This window comes from Notamacropus eugenii, chromosome 2 (assembly GCF_028372415.1).
Source record: "Notamacropus eugenii isolate mMacEug1 chromosome 2, mMacEug1.pri_v2, whole genome shotgun sequence".
NCBI lineage: Eukaryota > Metazoa > Chordata > Mammalia > Diprotodontia > Macropodidae > Notamacropus > Notamacropus eugenii.
Genome location: NC_092873.1, coordinates 110,947,443 through 110,968,067, shown reverse-complemented (window position 1 = coordinate 110,968,067; position 20,625 = coordinate 110,947,443). Strand labels below are relative to the sequence as shown.

General features: G+C 37.7%; 1 protein-coding gene across 9 annotated transcripts in view; it reads left to right on the top strand.

Annotated features, from left to right (window-relative positions):
* The window catches only part of CYP39A1 (cytochrome P450 family 39 subfamily A member 1), a 135,307-nt gene that overhangs the window by 27,050 nt on the left and 87,632 nt on the right, over positions 1–20,625 (top strand). For 7 of the 9 annotated variants that reach the window (XM_072642353.1, XM_072642356.1, XM_072642348.1 and 4 more), the window contains one exon: positions 18,620–18,727. The exons of the other annotated variants lie outside the window; for them this stretch is intronic. In XM_072642353.1, the coding sequence (XP_072498454.1) occupies positions 18,620–18,727 (108 nt within the window). The remainder of the gene's footprint in view (positions 1–18,619; positions 18,728–20,625) is intronic. 9 annotated transcript variants of the gene reach the window in all.

Sequence of the window (20,625 nt, the reverse complement as noted above, 5' to 3'; positions counted from 1 at the left end):
TGTAGGTTGTTATTTTTTTAAATGGAGATGAGTCCCCAAATCAAGAAAAGCTATCAGAGTAAGATATAAGCATTCAAACTTGACTTTGGCTAGTTTTCCTACTTAAATCTCTTTTAAGAGAAGTCAGTTTGGTTCATCATAATGCTACACATTTAGATAAAATTTTAAGATTTTCAGAATGTTTGGCACACATTATTTCACCCATTCTAAGGTAGGTACCATTACTGTCACTGGACAGCTAGGTGGCACAGTGAATAGAATGCTAGGCCTAAAGTCAAGAAGACTCATGTCCTGAGTTCAAGTCTTGCCTGTGTGACCCTGGACAAATCATTGAGCCCTGTTTACCTTTCCTCATCTGTACAATGAGCAGGAGAAGGAAATGGAAAACCACTGCAGTATCTTTGCCAAGAAAACCCCAAGTGAAGAAACAGTCAGAAATGACTAAAAAGTGACTGGACAACAATACTGCTGTTATTCCTATTGTACACGTAGGGAAACTGAGGCTCAGAGAGGTTAAGCAACTTGCTGAAAATTACACCTTGAGTAAAGTATGACACTAGATTCAAACCCAAGTCTTTTTTGACTGTGATCTGTCCACCATTAATACCACTGTTTCTCATATAATGTTATCATTACATTATTGTATAAGAAAGCTGACCAGTCATCAGCTAGCAGCTGGATGACTCTCTATTCCTATGTGAAAGCATTCCCTTTGTGGCCCATGTGTCTTGTAAGAGTGCCTTAAGGACACAGTAAGTTGGAAGTAATCAGGCTCCTTTCCCTCTGCCCCCCTTTGTCTTGAAGTTAACTACTTCTTCTCTAGTCATATAGTGTTACACCTGCTAAAACTTTGATTTTATTTCTTTAGTATTACATTTTCTATATACAGTTAGTTTAAAGTAGAGATTCTTGTTCAAGGAGCTCATAAGCTATCATCAGTCTGATTCAAGAAATGATCAGTCAGTTATTAAGTGCCTACAGTGTTCAGCATTCTGTGCTAGATGCTGATGATGGACACAACTGAAATAGCCCCTACCCTCAAGAAACTTTTATTCTAATAGAAAGAACATATATATACATGCAAAGGTATATTCAAAATCCACACAAAGCAGATACAAGATAATCTTGGAGAAAAAGACACTGTTACTTGAGGACAAGAAAGGCCTCGTAGAAAGAGACTAGGGCTGGATGTATAGATCTGGCGGTCACCTCCACAGAGATATTAATTGATTTTATGGGAACGGATTAAATCACCTAATGATATAGTATAGAGAGAAAAGGCAAATGGTCTCAGGATTGAATCTTGGGGGGCATGCCAACAGGGAACATGCATTGAGTGATGATCCAACAAAGAAATGGAGAACCAGAAGAGAACCATATCATGTCACAAAAACCTAGAGAATATCCGGTAGGAGAGCATGACAAATAATGTCAAAGGCACCAGAGGACATTCTTGAGGACTGAGAAACAAATATTAGGTCTGACAATTAAGAGTTCCTTGATAACTTTGAAGTGGCCAGTTTCAGTTGAGTGCTTACGTCAGAAGTCATATTGATACAAGTTTAGAAGAAGAGAGTATGAGAAAAGGAAATGAAGGCAAAAAATAGAGACTTTTTTCCCCAAGAAATTTGAGAAAGGGATGTAGGATGATAATTAGGAGGGAACCATAGAATCTACTGATTTCTTTTTAAAGGATGAGGAGTCTTGGGCACATTTATAATGAGCAAGGAAAGAACAAATAGATACTAATGAAATGATTGTGGAAGAGAAGGAATGAGACAGAGAGCCAGAGACAGAAAGAAAGAAAGGGATGACGGTTGTGGGAGGAATTTGCTGGAGAACATGGTTGGGGATATGATGGAAGTCACCTGTAGAAGGGTTCGTCTTGATGAGGAACAGGGCCATCTTTTCTTCAGAAACTGAAGTAAAGGGGAGAGAATGGAGTTGATATCAAGAAGTAGGGAGATGAGAATAAGTAGTGAAGAATTTCTACCCAAGTTGCAAGGAATTTGGAATTTTAAATTTGTAGGCTTTTTGCACAAATTCATTTTCTTTGCTGAGGTTTTGCCAACATCTAGTATTAGATTTTAGACTGTTGAAACAGAACATAGTTAAATTTTTATGAGAAACTTACTATTTTTCATCTGATATTATTTCTTTTCTCTCAGTGGAATTTACCAATGGCCTTATGTTTTCGAATCCACTTTTAATGAAGGGATCTGTTGTCTTGTGAATTGCTGAAGTAAATACTAACTACTAGATCATCACTGTACATGTATAAGGGGACAGATCCAGTCTGCCCTGATTATGCCAATTGTAGGGTGGCATACCCTCTCAAAGAATACTGAGATACCAATGAAAGAGAGGCTCATAACAGCTTGGTTATTAAATAGGTTTTATTAGGGTTAATTGAGGGAGCTTTTTCACAAGAGGCCAGTCATTCTGAGTGGCAGCAAGATGAAGTAAAATAGATTCCTGGATTAACCCCAGGTTAGGCCAAGAGTATATAGAAATGGAAGAAGGAAGGCATAGTGCCAGGAATGGCCTGGGATCATATGCAGGTTCTCTAATAGATAGTTGGAGCTTAATTTGCTGTTTACATTTACTCAATGTAGTTTGCATTGTCTGTGTAGTCATAAGTCATGTTCTCAGGCTCTGGCTAGCACCACACAACATAGGTTTTATCAAACTAGCTAAAGAGAAATCTGAGCATTAAGTTTAAAGCTGGTTATAGCTCTGAGTGCTGAGAGAAGTAGGAAGGTTTTTCTAAATATTCTTTTCAGAGAAGTCACTGTAAAATTATTTCCTGATGCCATCAAATTGAGAGTAGAAGACATTTAGAATGCCTTTCAGGGTCATTTTTTTTTCCAAGAAAAGGAAGTAATTGTTACACCATTAGATAATACTACATTGGTCTTACTGTGTCCTTGTGTAGGGTTTAGACAGTGTATAATATCAGATCACTGGGTAGTTTCCAGGCATTTCTACATCTTTAGTTCATCAGGATGACATGAAAAAATTGTGGTTCCTATTTTTCCCCTGTCGGTGCTCAGAGATCATCTAATCCAGCCCTTTCATTTTACAATGAGGAAACTGAGGCACATAAAAGGAAATGGTTTGTCCAACATCATTATGATTAGCTGGTAGCAGAGGTGGAATCAAGATTCCTGACTCCCTGTGTTTTTCCCTATAACGTCGTATACTCTATACATGTACTTTTTTTTCATTTTATACTATGGTGTTTTTAATAAATATAAAGATCTTTATCCATAAAACCAAAACAACTAACGGTTTTACAATTCTTTGGCAGTTTTGTTTCAAACAACTTAGGTTGTAAGTATAACAGAAATAATGGGTAAATTTCATTAAAAAGTAATGTAGGTTTTTTTTTTTTTTTTCCCATTATATAGACACCAGTTATACCTGCCATAGGACTCAGTTTATATCTTTGTCTCATATAGCTAGTTTTATGCTGGTCACAGGATCTGAAATAAGAATACTGTGCATTGTATGTAAATGTGAAATTTCATTATATTTTATTTATTCATTCATGATTTTTGATTTATGTTTTCATTAACATCTAGAACTCTTAAAGAGGAAACTCATTCTCTTACTGCAAGTTGGTGTTTTTCTGCAACTTCCATTCTTAAAGTATTACCTAGGGCACTGAAAGATTGGATGAGTTCCACAGGGTCGTCCCATTAGTATCTCTCAGAGGCAAGACTTAAACCCAAGTCTTAATGACTCTAAGAATGGCTCTCTATTGTCTATACTATCTTGCCTTTCTAAATTTGACTTTAGGCAGCAGAGCCAAGATGGCAGAGTAAAAGCAGGGATTTGCTTAAGCTCTCCCCCAAACTCCTTCAAATACCTATGAAATGACTCTAAGCAAATTTTAGAGTTACAGAACCCACAAAATGACAAAGTGAAACAAATCTTTAGCCCAAGACAATGTGGAAGATTGACAGGAAGTGTATATTGTACTCCAGCACAGACAGGGCTGGAGCAGACCTCAGGGGACCGAATCGCTATCAAATATGGCAGTTTTCAGACTTTTAAACCCACAAAAGCCAGAGACAGCATCAAAGTTCAGTGGGAAAACTGTGGGACCTGGGTGAGAGAGGACCTCAGGCTTGTTGGGGTCCAGACCCAGCCCTGGGGTGGGGCAGGTGAGAGTGGTGGCAGCAACAGTAGTAGTGATTGCTTCTGGAGCTCTGGGCCCATAGATGGTGGGAGATTAAGTAGCTGATACAAAACCCCTGAAATCTGGGACAGTACACCTACCCTCACCCTCACCCCCACCAGAAGCAGAGTCCTATCTTGACAAAGAGTTTAAAAGTCAAGGATTTGGCTGGGAAGATGAGCAAACAGTATTAAAAAAAACTCAGATTTCAGAATCTACTTTGGTGACAAAGAAGATCAAAATGTACAACCAGAAGAAGACATCAAAGCCAAAGCTCATACATCAAAAGCCTCCAAGAAAAATATGAATTGGTCACAAGCCATAGAAGACCTCAAAAAGGATTTTGAAAATCAAGTAAGAGAAACAGAGGAGAAATTGGAAGATAAATGAGAGTGATGCAAGAAAAATCATGAAAAACAAGTCAGCAGCTTGCTAAAGGAGACCCAAAAAAACTGAAGAAAATAATACCCTAAAAATAGACTAACTCAAATGGCAAAAGAGGTCCAAAAGGCCAATGAAGAGAAGAATTTCTTAAAAAACTGAATTGGCCAAATGGAAAAAGAGGTCCAAAAGCTCACTGAAGAAAATAATTCCTTCAGAATTAGGATGGAGCAAATGGAAGCTAATGACTTTATGAGAAATCAAGAAATTATAAAACAACCAAAAGCATGAAAAAATAGAAGACAATGTGAAATGTCTCATTGGAAAAATCACTGAGCTGGAAAATAGATCCAGAACAGATAATATAAAAACGATTGGACTGCGTGAAAGGCATGATCAAGAAAAGAGCATAGACATTGTCTTTTAAGAAGTTATCAAGGGGGAGCCAAGATGGCAGAGTGAAAGCAACGACTCACCTAAGCTCCTGGAAAAACTCCTCTGGATATCTCTGGGGGGAGAGTCTGACCAGACTTTGGAGGTGTAGAATCCAGTGGGTGATGGACTTTGATGGATTCGGAGCCCAGGCTGGACCGGAGGGTCCACGGGAGGGATCTGTTCCGCGGGGGTAAGACCCCGGCGCACAGCGCAGCACGGTCAGCGCGGCAGGGCGGAGGGGACCAGAGGAGCCCGAGAGTGGCGGGCGAGACCAGCGGAGCAGGAGATAAGCCAGGCCGAGCCGGTGAGAGCCGCTGAGTGCCAGACATCAGCGCAGCAGCCCTTGAAATCTTCAGCCTGAAGACGGACTTCGGTGGGTCACTACTTGAACTTCCAGGAACTGGGATGGCAGAGTGATCAGTAAGTGCTCTCTCCTCCCCCCTGATGACCGTGAGGGAACCATAAAATTCTTCCCCAGATTAATCCTGGATCAGCGGGAACAGCAGAAGGGGGCGGGTGGTCTCATAACACCAGAGGCTGGAAAAGTGGCAAGGGAGGATTCTTCCTACTGTGGCGGAGGCGATCTGGAGGGACAGACGACCCAGGGCAGAGAAAATTCGCACTGAGACCCAGGCAAGCCTCAGAGCCGGGAGACGAGCCCCAGGAGGGGCGGGAACATGCATTAGATTTTAGGTGTGCCCCAGCCCTCCAGGGGAAAAGGGAAGACAATAGGGAAGCTGGGATCACCATCCCCTGACCTTGCCTTTGCCTCAAGTTAGCTGAGGAGATATCCTGAGACCAGACCACCCCTCCCACACACCTAACAAGCTAACCCCAGGGTTGATCGGGGAAACAAAAAACAAAAGCCTGCTTTTAGCCTAGACACACATCAGCTCAACTTAAAGATCTGTACCTTCTGACTGAAAGAACCAAAAGCTACAACACTCAGCCAACATCATGAATCGGAAAAAGCAGACGAAAAGTGAAAAAACCATAGAATCTTTCTATGGGGATAAGGACCAAAACACAAACACCAAAGAGGTTAGGGCTGAGACTGTACTTCCATCTGAAACCTCAGATGGGACTATGAATTTCTCGCAAGCACAACTAGATTACCTGGAATGTCTGAAGAAGGATATAAAAGAAAAACTGGCCAATGATTTTAAAACTATAAAAAAAGAATTCACTGATGAGAACATCACCCTGAAAAAGAAAATTGAAGAAATGGAAAAGGAAGTTCAAAAATTAACTGGAGAGAATAATTCCCTAAAAGGAAGAGCTAATCAAATGGAAAAGGAAACCCAAAACCTAATTGGGAAAATTGATCAGATGGAAAAGGAAACCCAAAACCTAACTGGGAAAATTGGTCGATTGGAAAAAGAAGTACAAAAATTAAATGGAGAAAATAGCTCCTTAAAGGGAAAAATTGGTCAGATGGAAAAGGAGATGGAAAAGCTAACTGAAGAAAACACTACGATGAAGATTAGAATTGGGCAAGTAGAAACTAATGACTCAATGAGGCAACAAGAATCAGTCAAACAAAATCTAAAGAATGAAAAGATAGAAGAAAATGTAAAATATTTAATTGGAAAAACAACTGACCTGGAAAACAGATCCAGGAGAGAAAATCTAAGAATTATTGGCCTGCCAGAAACCCATGATGAAGAAAAGAGTCTGGACAATATCTTCCAGGAAATCATCAAGGAAAACTGTCCAGAAGTACTAGACTCAGAGAGCAAAATAGTCATCGAAAGAATCCACCGTTCCCCTCCCGAAAGGGATCCCAAACTCAAAACCCCAAGAAATATAGTTGCCAAATTCCAGAGCTATCAAGTGAAGGAGAAAATACTACAAGCAGCCAGAAAGAAACAATTCAAATATCAAGGACACACAGTCAGGATCACACAGGACCTTGCAGCTTCTACATTAAAAGATCGAAAGAATTGGAACCCAATATTCCGTAAGGCAAAGGAGTTGGGACTTCAACCAAGGATCAACTACCCAGCAAAGTTCAGCATAACATTTCAGGCAAGGAGAAAGTCATTCAACGAAATAAGGGATTTCCAGAGCTTCCTGACCAAAACACCAGAACTCAATAGACAATTTGATCTTCAAATGCAGGTCTCCAGAGAATCATAAAAAGGTAAACAGAGGGGAAAAAACAAAAACAAAAACTTGCTACTCAGTTAGGGCAAACTGTTTACCTCCCTATAAGGGAAGATGATACCTGTTAATCTTGAGAACTGTGCAGCTATTATGATAAAAGGGATATATGTAGAGGGAACAGGCATAAAGTAAATGATGTCATGTCAAAAATATGATTTAAGTATGAGAAGGGAATGTAATAAGAGGTGTGGAAAGGGGGAAGCAGAAAATGGCAAATTATATCACAGGAAGAAGTACAAAACTATAGTAGAGGGAAGGAGGGGAGGGAGATGAGCATTGTTTGAGAGGTACTCTCATCTGATTTGTTCAAAGGAGGGAACAATAATCTTAAGTAGATAAGCCTAACTAGCTCTATAGGTAGTAGGAGGGGAAGGGGGAAGAAAGGGGAGGGTGGCTAAAAGGGAGGAAAGAAGCAATAAGAGTAAAGGGGACTAAAAGGGAGGGGGGTCAAAAGAAGGAGGGGAAGGCTGCAGGAGGAGGGGGAGAAAAGTGAATACTATTGAGGAGGGGAAGGGAGACGGGAGAGCTAAAAGCACAAATGGTGGGAAAGAGGTTGGAGGGAAATACACAGATTGTAATCATAACTGTGAATGTGAATGGAATGAACTCTCCCATAAAACGGAGACGGATAGCAGAATGGATTAAAAGCCATAATCCAACAATATGCTGCTTACAAGAAACACATTTGAAACGGGGGGATACACATAGGATAAAGGTCAAAGGATGGAGCAGAATATATTGTGCTTCAGCTCATGTAAGAAAGGCAGGAGTAGCAATCCTAATCTCAGACAAAGCGAAAGCAGAAATAGATCTAATCAAAAGGGATAAGGATGGAAACTATATCCTGCTAAAAGGCACCATAGACAATGAAGCAATATCATTACTAAACATGTATGCTCCAAGCGGTATAGCATCCAGATTCTTAGAGGAGAGGTTGGGGGAGTTGAAGGAAGAAATTGATAGCAAAACTATACTAGTGGGGGACCTCAACCTCCCCCTCTCTGAACTCGATAAATCCAACCTCAAAATAAACAAGAAAGAGGTTAAGGAGGTAAATAAAACTCTGGATAAGGTAGATATGATAGATCTTTGGAGAAAATTAAATGGGAATAGAAAGGAATATACTTTTTTCTCAGTGGTACATGGAACATTTACAAAAATTGACCATGTACTAGGACATAAAAATCTCACAATCCAGTGCAGAAAGGTAGAGATAATCAATGCATCCTCTTCAGATCATAATGCATTAAAAATTACATGTAATAAAAGGCCATAGAAAGAGAAACCAAAAATCAATTGGAAACTAAATAATCTAATTCTAAAGAAGGGTTGGGTTAAAGAAGAAATCATAGAAACAATCAACAATTTCATTCGACAGAATGACAATAGTGAGACAACATACCAAAACTTATGGGATACTGCAAAAGCAGTTATTAGGGGAAGTTTTATATCTCTGAATGCTTACATAAATAAAATAGAGAAAGAGGAGATCAATGACTTAGGCTTGCAGTTGAAAAAGCTAGAAAAAGAACAAATTGAAAATCCCCAAGTAAATACCAAATTAGAAATACTGAAAACCAAAGGAGAGATTAATAAAATTGAAATTAAGAAAACTATTGAATTAATAAATAAAACCAATAGTTGGTTTTATGAAAAAACTAATAAAATTGATAAACCTTTGGTCAATCTGATTAAAAAAAAGAAAGAAGAAAACCAAATTACTAATATTAAAAATGAAAGGGGTGAACTCACCTCCAATGAGGAGGAAATTAAAACAATAATTAGAAACTACTTTGCCCAACTTTATGCCCACAAATTCAATAATCTAAACGAGATGGATGAATATTTTAAAAAATACAAATTGCGCAGATTAACAGAAGAGGAAGTTGAATACTTAAACAACCCCATCTCAGAAAAAGAAATTGAACAAGCCATCAATGAACTCCCTAGGAAAAAATCTCCAGGGCCAGATGGATTCACAAGTGAATTCTATCAAACATTTAAAGAACAGTTAATTCCAATACTACATACACTATTCTTGAAAATTGGGGAAGAAGGAGTCCTCCCAAATTCTTTCTATGATACAAATATGGTTTTGATACCCAAACCAGGAAGAGACAAAACAGAGAAAGAAAATTATAGACCAATTTCCCTAATGAATATAGATGCAAAAATTTTAAATAAGATTCTAGCAAAATGAATACAGCATCTTATCACGAGATTAATACATTATGATCAGGTAGGATTCATACCAGGACTACAGGGCTGGTTCAATATTAGGAAAACTATTAGCATTATCGATCACATCAACAACAAAGCTAACAAAAACCACACGATTATCTCAATAGATGCAGAAAAAGCTTTTGACAAAATACAACATCCATTCCTACTAAAAACATTGGAGAATGTAGGAATAAAGGGAACTTTCCATAAAATAATAAGCAGTATCTATCTAAAACCTTCAGCAAGCATTATATGCAATGGGGATAAGCTAGATGCATTCCCAATAAGATCAGGGGTGAAACAAGGTTGTCCATTATCACCACTATTATTTAATATGGTACTATAAATGTTAGCTATAGCAATTAGACAAGATAAAGATATCCAAGGAATTAAAATAGCCAAAGAAGAAACTAAGTTATCACTCTTTGCAGATGATATGATGATTTACCTAGAGAATCCCAGAGATTCAAGTAAAAAATTACTAGAATTAATAAACAACTTTGGCAAAGTTGCAGGGTACAAAATAAACCCACACAAATCTTCTGCATTCCTATATATTAGCAACAAAGTCCAACAGCAAGAGATAGAAAGAGAAATCCCATTTAAAGTTAGGGTAGACAGTATAAAACACTTAGGAGTCTACCTGCCAAAACAAACCCAGGGATTATATGAACACAATTACAAGACACTTTTTGCACAAATAAAGTCAGATTTAAGTAAGTGGAAAAACATTAGTTGCTCATGGGTAGGCCGTGCTAATATAATAAAAATGACAATTCTACCCAAATTAATATACTTATTTAGTGCCATACCAATTAAACTATCAGACAATTACTTTCTAGAGCTGGACAAAATAATATCAAAATTCATTTGGAAAAACAAAAGGTCCAGAATATCAAAAGGACTAATGAAAAGAAATGCTTGGGAAGGTGGCCTAGCGCTACCAGACCTCAAACTGTACTATAAAGCAGCAATTATCAAAACCACTTGGTATTGGCTAAGAAACAGAGAGGTAGACAAGTGGAATAGACTTGGCACTCAAGATGCAGTAGGCAAGGAATATAGCAACCTTCTGTTTGATAAACCCAAGGACCCCAGCTTCTGGGATAAGAACTCATTGTTTGACAAAAATTGCTGGGAAAACTGGATAACAGTGTGGCGGAAATTAGGCATAGACCCATACCTGACACCGTACACAAGAATAAAGTCCAAATGGGTACATGATTTAGGTATAAAGATTGATACCATGAATAAACTGGAGAAGCAAGGAATAGTGTATTTATCAGATCTATGGAGAAGGGAAGAATTCTTTACTAAAGGAGAGATAGAATGCATTATGAAATGCAAAATGGATGACTTTGAGTACATTAAACTGAGAAGTTTTTGCACAACCAAACCCAATGCAACCAAAATCCGGAGGGATGTAGTAAATTGGGAAAGAATTTTTACAGCTAAGCTCGGGGATAAAGGCCTCATTTCTAGAATTTATAGAGAACTGATCCAAATGTATAATCATACAAGTCATTCCCCAATTGATAAATGGTCAAAGGATATGAACAGGCAATTTTCAGAGGAAGAAATTAAAGCTATCTATAATCATATGAAAAAATGCTCTAAATCACTATTGGTTAGAGAGATGCAAATCAAAACAACTCTGAGGTACCACATCACACCTATAAGATTGGCAAACATGACAGAACAAGAAAATGATAAATGCTGGAGAGGATGTGGGAAAGTTGGAACACTAATTCATTGTTGGTGGAGCTGCGAGCGCATCCAACCATTCTGGAGAGCAATTTGGAACTATGCCCAAAGGGCTACAAAAATGTGCATACCCTTTAACCCAGCAATATCGCTACTAGGACTATATCCCCAAGAGATCATAAAAATGGGAAAGGGTCTCACATGTACAAAAATATTTATAGCAGCACTTTTTGTAGTTGCAACAAACTGGAAGTCAAGGGGATGTCCATCAATTGGGGAATGGCTGAATAAATTATGGTATATGAATGTAATGGAGTACTATTGTGCCATAAGAAATGATGAACAAGAAGACTTCAGAGAGGCCTGGAAGGACTTATATGACCTGATGCTGAGTGAAAGGAGCAGAACCAGGAGAACTTTATGCACAGCAACAACCACAGTGTGTGAGAGTTTTTTCTGGTAGACCTAGATTTTTGTAATAACACAAGAACTTCTTACCAAAAAAAAAAAAAAAAATCCCAATGGAGGATCTCAAGGCAAAATGCCTGCCACACTCAGAGAGAGAAATATGGAAGTCACTCACATATTGTAGCAGATCATGTTTGTGTATGTGTATGTGTTTGTGTATCATGTTCTGATTTGTTATACGATTTCTTTCATTTATCTTAGTCTGACTACATAGCATGACTATAGTGAAAATATACTCAATAGGAAAGTATATGTAGAATCTATACAGAATTGTATGCAGTCGTGGGGAGGGAGGGGGGTAGTGGGGAGTAGGTGGGGAGGGATAAAATCGCAATTGTATGGCAGTGATTGTTAAACATTACAAAATAAAAAAAAAAAAGAAGTTATCAAGGAAAACTGCCCTGATGTTCTGGAACCAGAGGGTAAAATAGAAATCGAAAGAATCCACTGATTGCCTCTGGAAAGAGATCCTAAAAGGAAAACTCCTAATTTTATAACCAAATTCAAGAATTCCTAGATCAAGGAGCAAAGATAGCAAGCAGCCAGAAAGAACATTTTGAGTATTGTGGAAGTACAATCAGTCTAACACAAAATCTAGCAGCTTCTACACTAAGAGATCAAAGGTCTTGGAATATGGCATTCTGGAAGTCAGAGGAACCAGGATTAAAACCAAGAATCCCCTACCCAGCAAAGGTGAGTATAATACTTCAGGGAGAAAAGTGAACATTCAATGAAATAAAGGGCTTTCCAGTATTCTTGATGAAAAGACTAGAGCTGAATAGAAAATTTGACTTTCACATACAAGAATCAAGAGAAGCATTTAAAGGTAAACAGGAAAGAGAAATCATAAGGGACTTATTAAAGTGGAACTGTTCATATTCCTATATTCAATATATATTCCTGTATCCTATATATGTGTGTGTATATATATATATGTATACATATATACATATATATATACATGTATATATATATATATATACATGTATATATATATTACAAATATCTTTTGTAACTCATGAGAACTTTCCCAGTAATAGGGTAATTGAAGAAAATGGATAGATGGATGGATGGATAGATAGACAGATAAATAGATATATAGATGGCACAGGGTGAGTTGAATATGAAGGAATGATATCTAAAAAATAAAATTAAGGAGTGAAAGAAATATATTGGGAAAAGGAAAAAGGGAAAAATCGAATGGGGTAAATTATCTCACATAAAAGAGGTAAGAAAAAGGTTTCACAATGGAGGGGAAGAGTGGGGAGGTGAAAGAGAAGAAGTGAACCTTACTCTCGGCAGATTTGGCTTAAGCTGGGAATAAGATATACACTCAGTTGGATAGCTTACCCTACAGGAAAGTAGGAGGGAAGGGGAAAAGGAGGGGAATGATAGAAGGGAGAGCAGATGAGGGCAGTGGGTAGTGAGAAGCAAACACTTTAGAAAAGGGACAGGATCAAAGGAGAAAGTAGAATAATTTTGGGGGGGTGGGATAGGATGGAGGGAAATATAGTTAGTCTTTCACAACATAACTATTATGAAAGTGTTTTGTGTAACTACACGTATATAACCTATATTGAATTACTTGCCTTCTCAAGTGGATGGAGAGGGAAGAAGGGAGAGAATTTGGAACTCAGTTTTAAAAACAAATGTTAAAAATTGTTTTTACATGCAACTGGGAAATAAGATATACAGGCAATGGGGTAAAGAAATCTATCTTGCCCTACAATAAAGTAAGGGGTTAAGGAGGGAGGTGATAGAAGGGAGCACATACTGGGGGAAGAGGTAATCAGAATGCCTGCCATCTCAGGGTGGGGGGTAGGGGAGAGACTAGAAGAAAATTTAGAACTTAAAATCTTGTGGAAATGAATGTTGAAAACTAAACATAAATAAATTTTAAAAATTTGATTTTAAATAAAGAATAGATATTAGAGGTATGTTACAAACAAATTAAGTTATTGAAAGCTTTGAGATTCATAGACTCAATAAAGACCTCTATAAAGTTCACCTAAGATCAAAGACTTTAGCACTAAAAGCAACATTTAGAGATCATTTAATTCAGCCCACCCCACACCCCATTTTTACAGGAGAATAGATAGAGGCTGAGAGGATATATTTCTCAAGGTAACTCATATAGCAAGTATTAGTACAGTCAAAATTTGCAACCAGGTCTTTGGACTCCATAGCCTGTGTTCTTTCCTTTAAACCAGCAGTTCTCAAACTTTTTGGCCTCAGGACCACTTTAAACAACATTAAACATTCAACCTTGAAGAATTTTTCTATATGTGGATTATAGCCATTGACAAGTATTAAAATATCAATTTATTCTTTTAAATTAGTAGTAATAAGCAGTGTAGCCCAAAGGGCTACAAAAATGTGCATACCCTTTGACCTAGCAATATCGCTTCTAGGACTATATCCCAAAGAAACCATAAAAATGGGAAAGGGTCCCACATGTACAAAAATATAGCAGCTCTCTTTGTGGTGGCCAAAAACTGGAAATCAAGGGAATACCCATCAACTGGGAAATGGCTGAACAAGATGTGGTATATGAATGTAATGCAATACTATTGTGCTATAAGAAATGATGAACAGGAAGACTTCAGAGAGGCCTTGAAGGACTGATATAAACTGATGCTGAGTGAAAGGAGCAGAACCAGGAGAACTTTGTGCACAGCAACAACCACAGTGTGTGAGGAATTTTTTCTGGTAGACTTAGTCCTTCATAGCAAAACAAGGACCTAAAAAATTCCCAATGGATTTTTGAGATAAAACACCTTTCACATCCAGAGAAAGAACTATGAATTTGGATTGCAGGATGAAGCAGATCATTTACTTTTGTATTATGTTTTGATTTGTTTTATGGTTTCTTCCATTCATTTTAATTTTTCTATTCATCGTGACTGAGGTGAAAATGTATTTAATAGGACCGCATGTGTAGAACCTACATAAGATGGCTTGCCATCTTAGGGAGGGAGTGGGGAAGGTGGAGGAGAGAGGGGAAAATATCTAAAATATATAGCAGTGATTGTAGAACACTGAAAGAATAAAATAATTTTAAAAATAAATTAGTAGTAATAAACTCATATATTAAAACATAAAATGTTTTTATGAAAAGTAACTTTTCCAATACAAAAAAAATTGGAGTAGTGATCTTTGTTTTAAAATGTTTCCACAAATTTCTTTGATGTCTGACTTAATAGTCTACGCTTGGTTTTTCATCTCTCCTTTTACAGTTCAGTCTGTTGTTCAGTTATTTCACTTGTATCCAACTCTTCATGACCCCATTTGGGTTTCCTTGGCAAAGATACTGAAATCGTTTGCCTTTTCTTTCTCCAGCTCATTTTACGAATGAGGAAATGTATGCAAGCAGGGTTAAATGACATGCCCAGGATTACATAGCTAGTAAGTGTCTGAGGCCAGATTAGAACCCAGGAAGATAAGTCTTTCTGACTTCAGCCTGCCACTCTATCTACTGCACCATACAGCTGCCCCTCGGTCTGCTGTGTGTTGTTTTGGGTGAAGTATGTAAAAAAAAAACCAAAAACAACTTCAGATAGTAGTTGGAATAGAGAAGAGTATCCAATAGTCTTTCCCGATAATTATTGATCATTTCCTTTGATACTGCACTAAGACTCCACAAGTGATGGTTTCTTAAATGTTAGTTGCAATGTGAACTCTCAAGCTACACCAGTGAATTTTTCATTCTCTGCTACAATACAATCCATTGATCTATCCTATACTTCAAATGTGTCTAACCCGTGCCTGGTTTTGTAACATCATTGGTAATTTGGAAAATATTTGTGTAATGTATTGTGTAGATCTTCCAAATGTTGACATATTTTGTTAAACAATCTAAAAAAATTTCTTTTGTTAGTGTGATTTTGTTTCAGTGTTAAAATTGAGGGAAAAAAATTAGTATTGGGAAGCTGTCAAGCTCACAGTGGCAGACATAAGTTTCCCAAAATTCCAATTTTCACTTGAAAGCTCAAATTTTGTTATTGGCAACAAATACTGTCATTTGTTTTCCTTTATGTGACAGGCTTGCTTTGTTCATTTTAGGAAAAATGTCTGCCAAATACTCGTCTGAATAACCATGATTTGTCTCTTAGTTGTTCTTTCAAGTCAAAATGGTGTTCCACGAACAAAGTGGCCAGTTCAGCTTGCAACGCAGTCCCACAAAGGCTTGTCCTTAAGGCAACCATGGGCAACTAAGTGGCACTGTGATACACTGAGTATCAGGCCTGGGATCAAGAAAACTCATGATATTCCTGTGTTCAAATCTGGCCTCAGATGTTTACTATTTGTGTGACCCTGGGCAAATCATTTTAACCCTGTTTGCCTCAGTTTTTTATCTGTAAAATGATCCAGAGAAGGAAATGGCAAACCACTCCAGTACTTTTGCCAAGAAAATCCCAAAGGAGGTCGCAAGAAGTTGGACATGACTGAAAAATGACTGAACAACAGGATATCCCTTCTCCTTCAGCATGCAGCAGAAGGCTTTGCATATGCTTCTCAGTTTGACACACAGAATATTAAAGACATGTTTAGATTTAATAAAATGAATCATTTTATTGCTTTACAAGGACATTATTAAGTGAAACTGGATATTTTTTAGCAGCAAGTGGTGGTAAAGAATACAATGATTACCAGTAGTCATTTGTTTGGGGCAGCTCGTGGCACAGTGGATTGAATGCCAGGCCTGAAGTTAGGAAGACAGTTCAAATGTGACCTCAGACACTTACTAATTGTGTGACCCTGGGCAAGTCACTCAGTCCTGTTTGACTTAGTTTTCTCATCTATAAAATAAGCTGGAGAAGGAAATGGCAAACCACTCTAGTATCTCTGCTAAGAAAACCTCAAGTGGAATCACAGAGAGTCAGACTTGATTGAAAACAAGTCATTTCTTTGATGCCACTGCCATGATTCATGCTAAGGCACTAGCAGTTGTACCTACTTTTGATTTCATCAGTGCAAACATCAGTACAGTTGTTCTGGCATAAGCCATGAGGCTTTAAAAGAAGTTATTCAACACTTTGAATATTTCATGGCTACTTGTATGTGTTATGAAGCATTTCATATAAAAGATCTTCTTTGGTGATGGGATGTGTTGATGCTGGATGAATACAAGCAGAACAGCAAGTCTTGCCAATCTGTAAATTCATCTACAGATGAGATAGTAACAGACTCCATGTTTCAGTAGCTAAGTTTTTAATTCATGTCACCTCTGGAAAAATTCCACTGAGAGTGAGAAAAGCAAATAGCATCTTAGTATTATTATGGGGATAGTTTTGACTTCATGGAACCCCTGATGAAAGGATTTTGGGAACTCCAAAGTGTCCATGTACCACACTTTGAGAAGGACTGCCTTAAACCATGACACTTAATAGCCCACATTGTGTGGGTGTGTGTCTGTGTGCATATTAATATAGAATCATCAATGAACACATTCAAATATACAAATGCAATTTTAAAAAATAAATGAGAGATCTTTGGATTTGGAGGCAGAAAAATGTGGATTGATCTACCTTTATATATTTTAAACCTTAATCTGTAAAATTAGATGATTTGATCATGTGAATTTTGTGGTCCTTTCCTGTTCTTGTTATATTATCCTCCATGAAATTGTAAACTTTTATTATTTGTACTTTGTTAAAAAAGTTAAATGCATATTTATTTTAACAAAATAGTGACAGAGTCATCCTGTCATGTCTTTTTCTGATGTTTTTTCCTTCTATTCATTATTCCCAGACTTTTTTTAGCCTGTTAGATATACACAGTGTATGTATTTTATTTTTGTTCCTGCTTTCATACTTCTGTATCTCTTCATAGATGTCATTCCATATTTCTTTATACCCATCATAGTTGTCATTTCTTATGACACAGTAATAATCCATGGCATTAATAAATCACAATTGTTTAGCTGTTTCTCTGAGCTGTTTCAGGGTCTCTTCTGCTGTTGCTGTGATGAATTGTGTTACTAGGAATTTTGCTTTATAAATAAGCTCTTTTTTCTTGTTAGTTCCATACATAGGCTATAGTCCCAGCGCAAGGGGGACAACTGGATCTAAAGACAGTAGCCTTGTCAACAATTCACATTTTTATAATATGTTGTTGTGAAAAGAGTACAGAGTCAGGAAATATCTGGGTTGGATTCTTCTCCTAACATTTATTGTCTGTGTGATCATAGCTGGTGCCTTTCTTTCAAAGGTTACAGCCCTCCCTTATTCAAATCAGTCAACTGAAAGTCATGCCATCGTCTTGATGTCACGGTCTGCTTCGAGAATGAAGGACAAACACAACAACAACAACCTTCCAACCTTTAATTTGTATGTTCAACTTTTAGTACAGCATCTGTCACAAGGTAGCATTTAATAAATGCTTATTGATGGATTGATCATGAGCAAGTCACATCCTTTCTGAATCTTAGATTCTTCTGCAAAATGATGATAATACATCTTACCGTACCTGCCTCAAAGTACTGTTATATTAAATGAGATACTATACAAAGAATACTTTGGAAACTTAAATTGTCATATAAGTGTAAATGATCACAGTTATCATTGGTAATAACACTGTATTTGAAACCTAGTGCTTTCCTACATATAGTGCCCGGATCTCTTGATCTCTGTTACAAAGAGTTCTAATTGTTCTGTCTGTGGAGGGATATCTTTCAGACCTAGTGAGAGGACCCCTTCACTTTTTGCTCTTATGATCTACTTCATAAGTAGTTTATTGTCTTGGAAAAAACTTTCTGTTGAGCAGAGCAGGCAACATTCAGAGCCAGCACAGCTTTCAGGACATTATTGGAAATAGAGACTCTGGCATAATGTCCAAATAGAGAGTCTGGGATGTGGGTAGGGACTGGGATTTCTTTTGTGTGTTCAGCAGGTTCTTGAATGTCTTTTCTTGTCTATAAAGAAAAGAACTGGTCTTTGCATGCTTAGTTATCATCCATAAAAACTGGTTTGTTGTGTATTTTGAATGCTGAGGAAACATGCATATTTTTTTTCAGTTTCCAACAGTCTTTGATATCTGAAGTTTTTATCTGTTGAATAGACAGTGCTGCAGCTGATTACCAACACCTTAAGGCAAGGAGGAAAACAAGCTAAGGCTCCCAATTATGCTGTATTAATGCTTTGGGCTTCTCTGTCTAATGCTGTTCCTGTAAGTACATATATACATACATACATATATATATAAATATGCATATATATAAAAGAATAATCATTTGTTGAATGAATAAATGAATATTTGTTGTTGAAGTAAGAGAAGTGTTTCTCCTCTACCCATTCCACCTTGACTTTTTACCACCATCTTGCTTTACTTTTCTTCTTACCAACATTTTTGGCTTATGGAAAAGTCTCCAACAAAAGGTCTTTTGGTTGCATAAGTAACAACAAACTGTAGGGAAAGGGGGAGAAGGACATGTGAGTAGGGGCTGGTGGGAGAGGGGGAACAGTATTCTGCTGTGTTTAATGTGTTAATAGTACTCTCAAAATGCAAGGAACTGATGGTTCTTGCCAGGGGAATAATGACAGTAATAATAATAGCAATTAACATTTAATTGCCACTTTCTATGTGCCAGGCACTGTGCTAAGCATTTTATAATTATTACTTCATTTGAGTTTTGCAGCAATCTTAGAAGGTAGATACTATTATTATCCCCATTTTACAGATGAGACAACTGTGGCAAACAGAGGGTAAATGATTTGCTCAGGATCACAAAGCTACTAAGGTTGGCTGGATTTGAACCCAGGTTTTCCTGACATCAGGCCTAATGCTTTATCTGTGGTGCCACCTAATCAAAAGAGAAGTACACTGACCAGGTCAGTATACATAGAACAGTGCCATTGAGTAGTTAGGAAGCCCTTTCTGGAGGATTTCAGCAAAATACTGATCAGCAAAATAAAGCAGGGCATCATAGAGCTGGACGGGAGTTTAGAGGTCATTTGATCTGTTAAGTGGTTCAGTCATGTCCAACTCTTCATGACCCCATTGACCACAGCACGCCAGGCTCTTCTGCCCTCCATTATCTCTTGAAGTCTATCAAAGTTCAAGATCCTTGTTTCCATGACACTATCTGTTAATCTCATTCTCTGTCATCCCCTTTTCTCTTTTGCCATCAGTCTTTCCCAATATCAGGGTCTTTTCTAATGAGTCTTGTCTTCTCATGTGGTCAAAGTATTTAAGCTTCAGCTTCATTATTTGGCTTTTCAGTGAATAGCCTGAGTCACCTAGGTTAGCCCTCTCATTTACAGATGAGAAAACGGAATTCTGCACAGTTACCCAATGTCACAGGGTCACAGAAGTGGAGAGTTAGAAGGGACACAAGCAGCTCTCTATTCCAACCCATATACTTAGGAAAGTCTCAATGAAACTTGTCAGCCATGTTTGATGACCTCTTAGAAGAGGGGAACACATCAGCTCCCCTTTTGAGGAATTCAGTTGTTAGGAAGTGTTTCCTTTCCTAACATCAAACTCAAATTGGAATTGTGTACTGATCCAACCATTTTGGAGAGCAATGTGGAATTACGCTTTGGTCCATTCCAGATGCTCATGTGAACTATTTGTGCCCAACCTTCCATGCTCACATTAGTCTGATCACCCACAGTTGGACACACTGCATCTTGACCTCAGCATAGTGATGTCACTTTGGCTCTCTTCAGGAAGGAGGGACAACAGCTAATTCACGTCTTTTAACTATGGGGACTTGGTCTTGTCCTTTGACAACAAAAATAACAGCTATCATTTGTGTAATACTTTAAGGTTTGCAAAGGGGGTGTACAATTTTCTATCTCATTTGATCTTTACAACAGCCCTGTGAAATAATACTGTTATTATCCCCATTTTGCAGAGGAGGGAATTGTGACTGAGATGCTAAGTGACTTGTCCAGGGTCACACAGCTAAGTGTATCCCTGAGGCAAGATTTGTGCTTAGATGTTCCTGTTCCCAAGTTTCCTCCTCAGTTCTCTGTGTTACCTAACTGCTTCACATCCATCAGCCTCCATGGGTCTTAGTTTCCTCATTTGTGAAATAAACATGGTGTTCTTTAAATCCTATG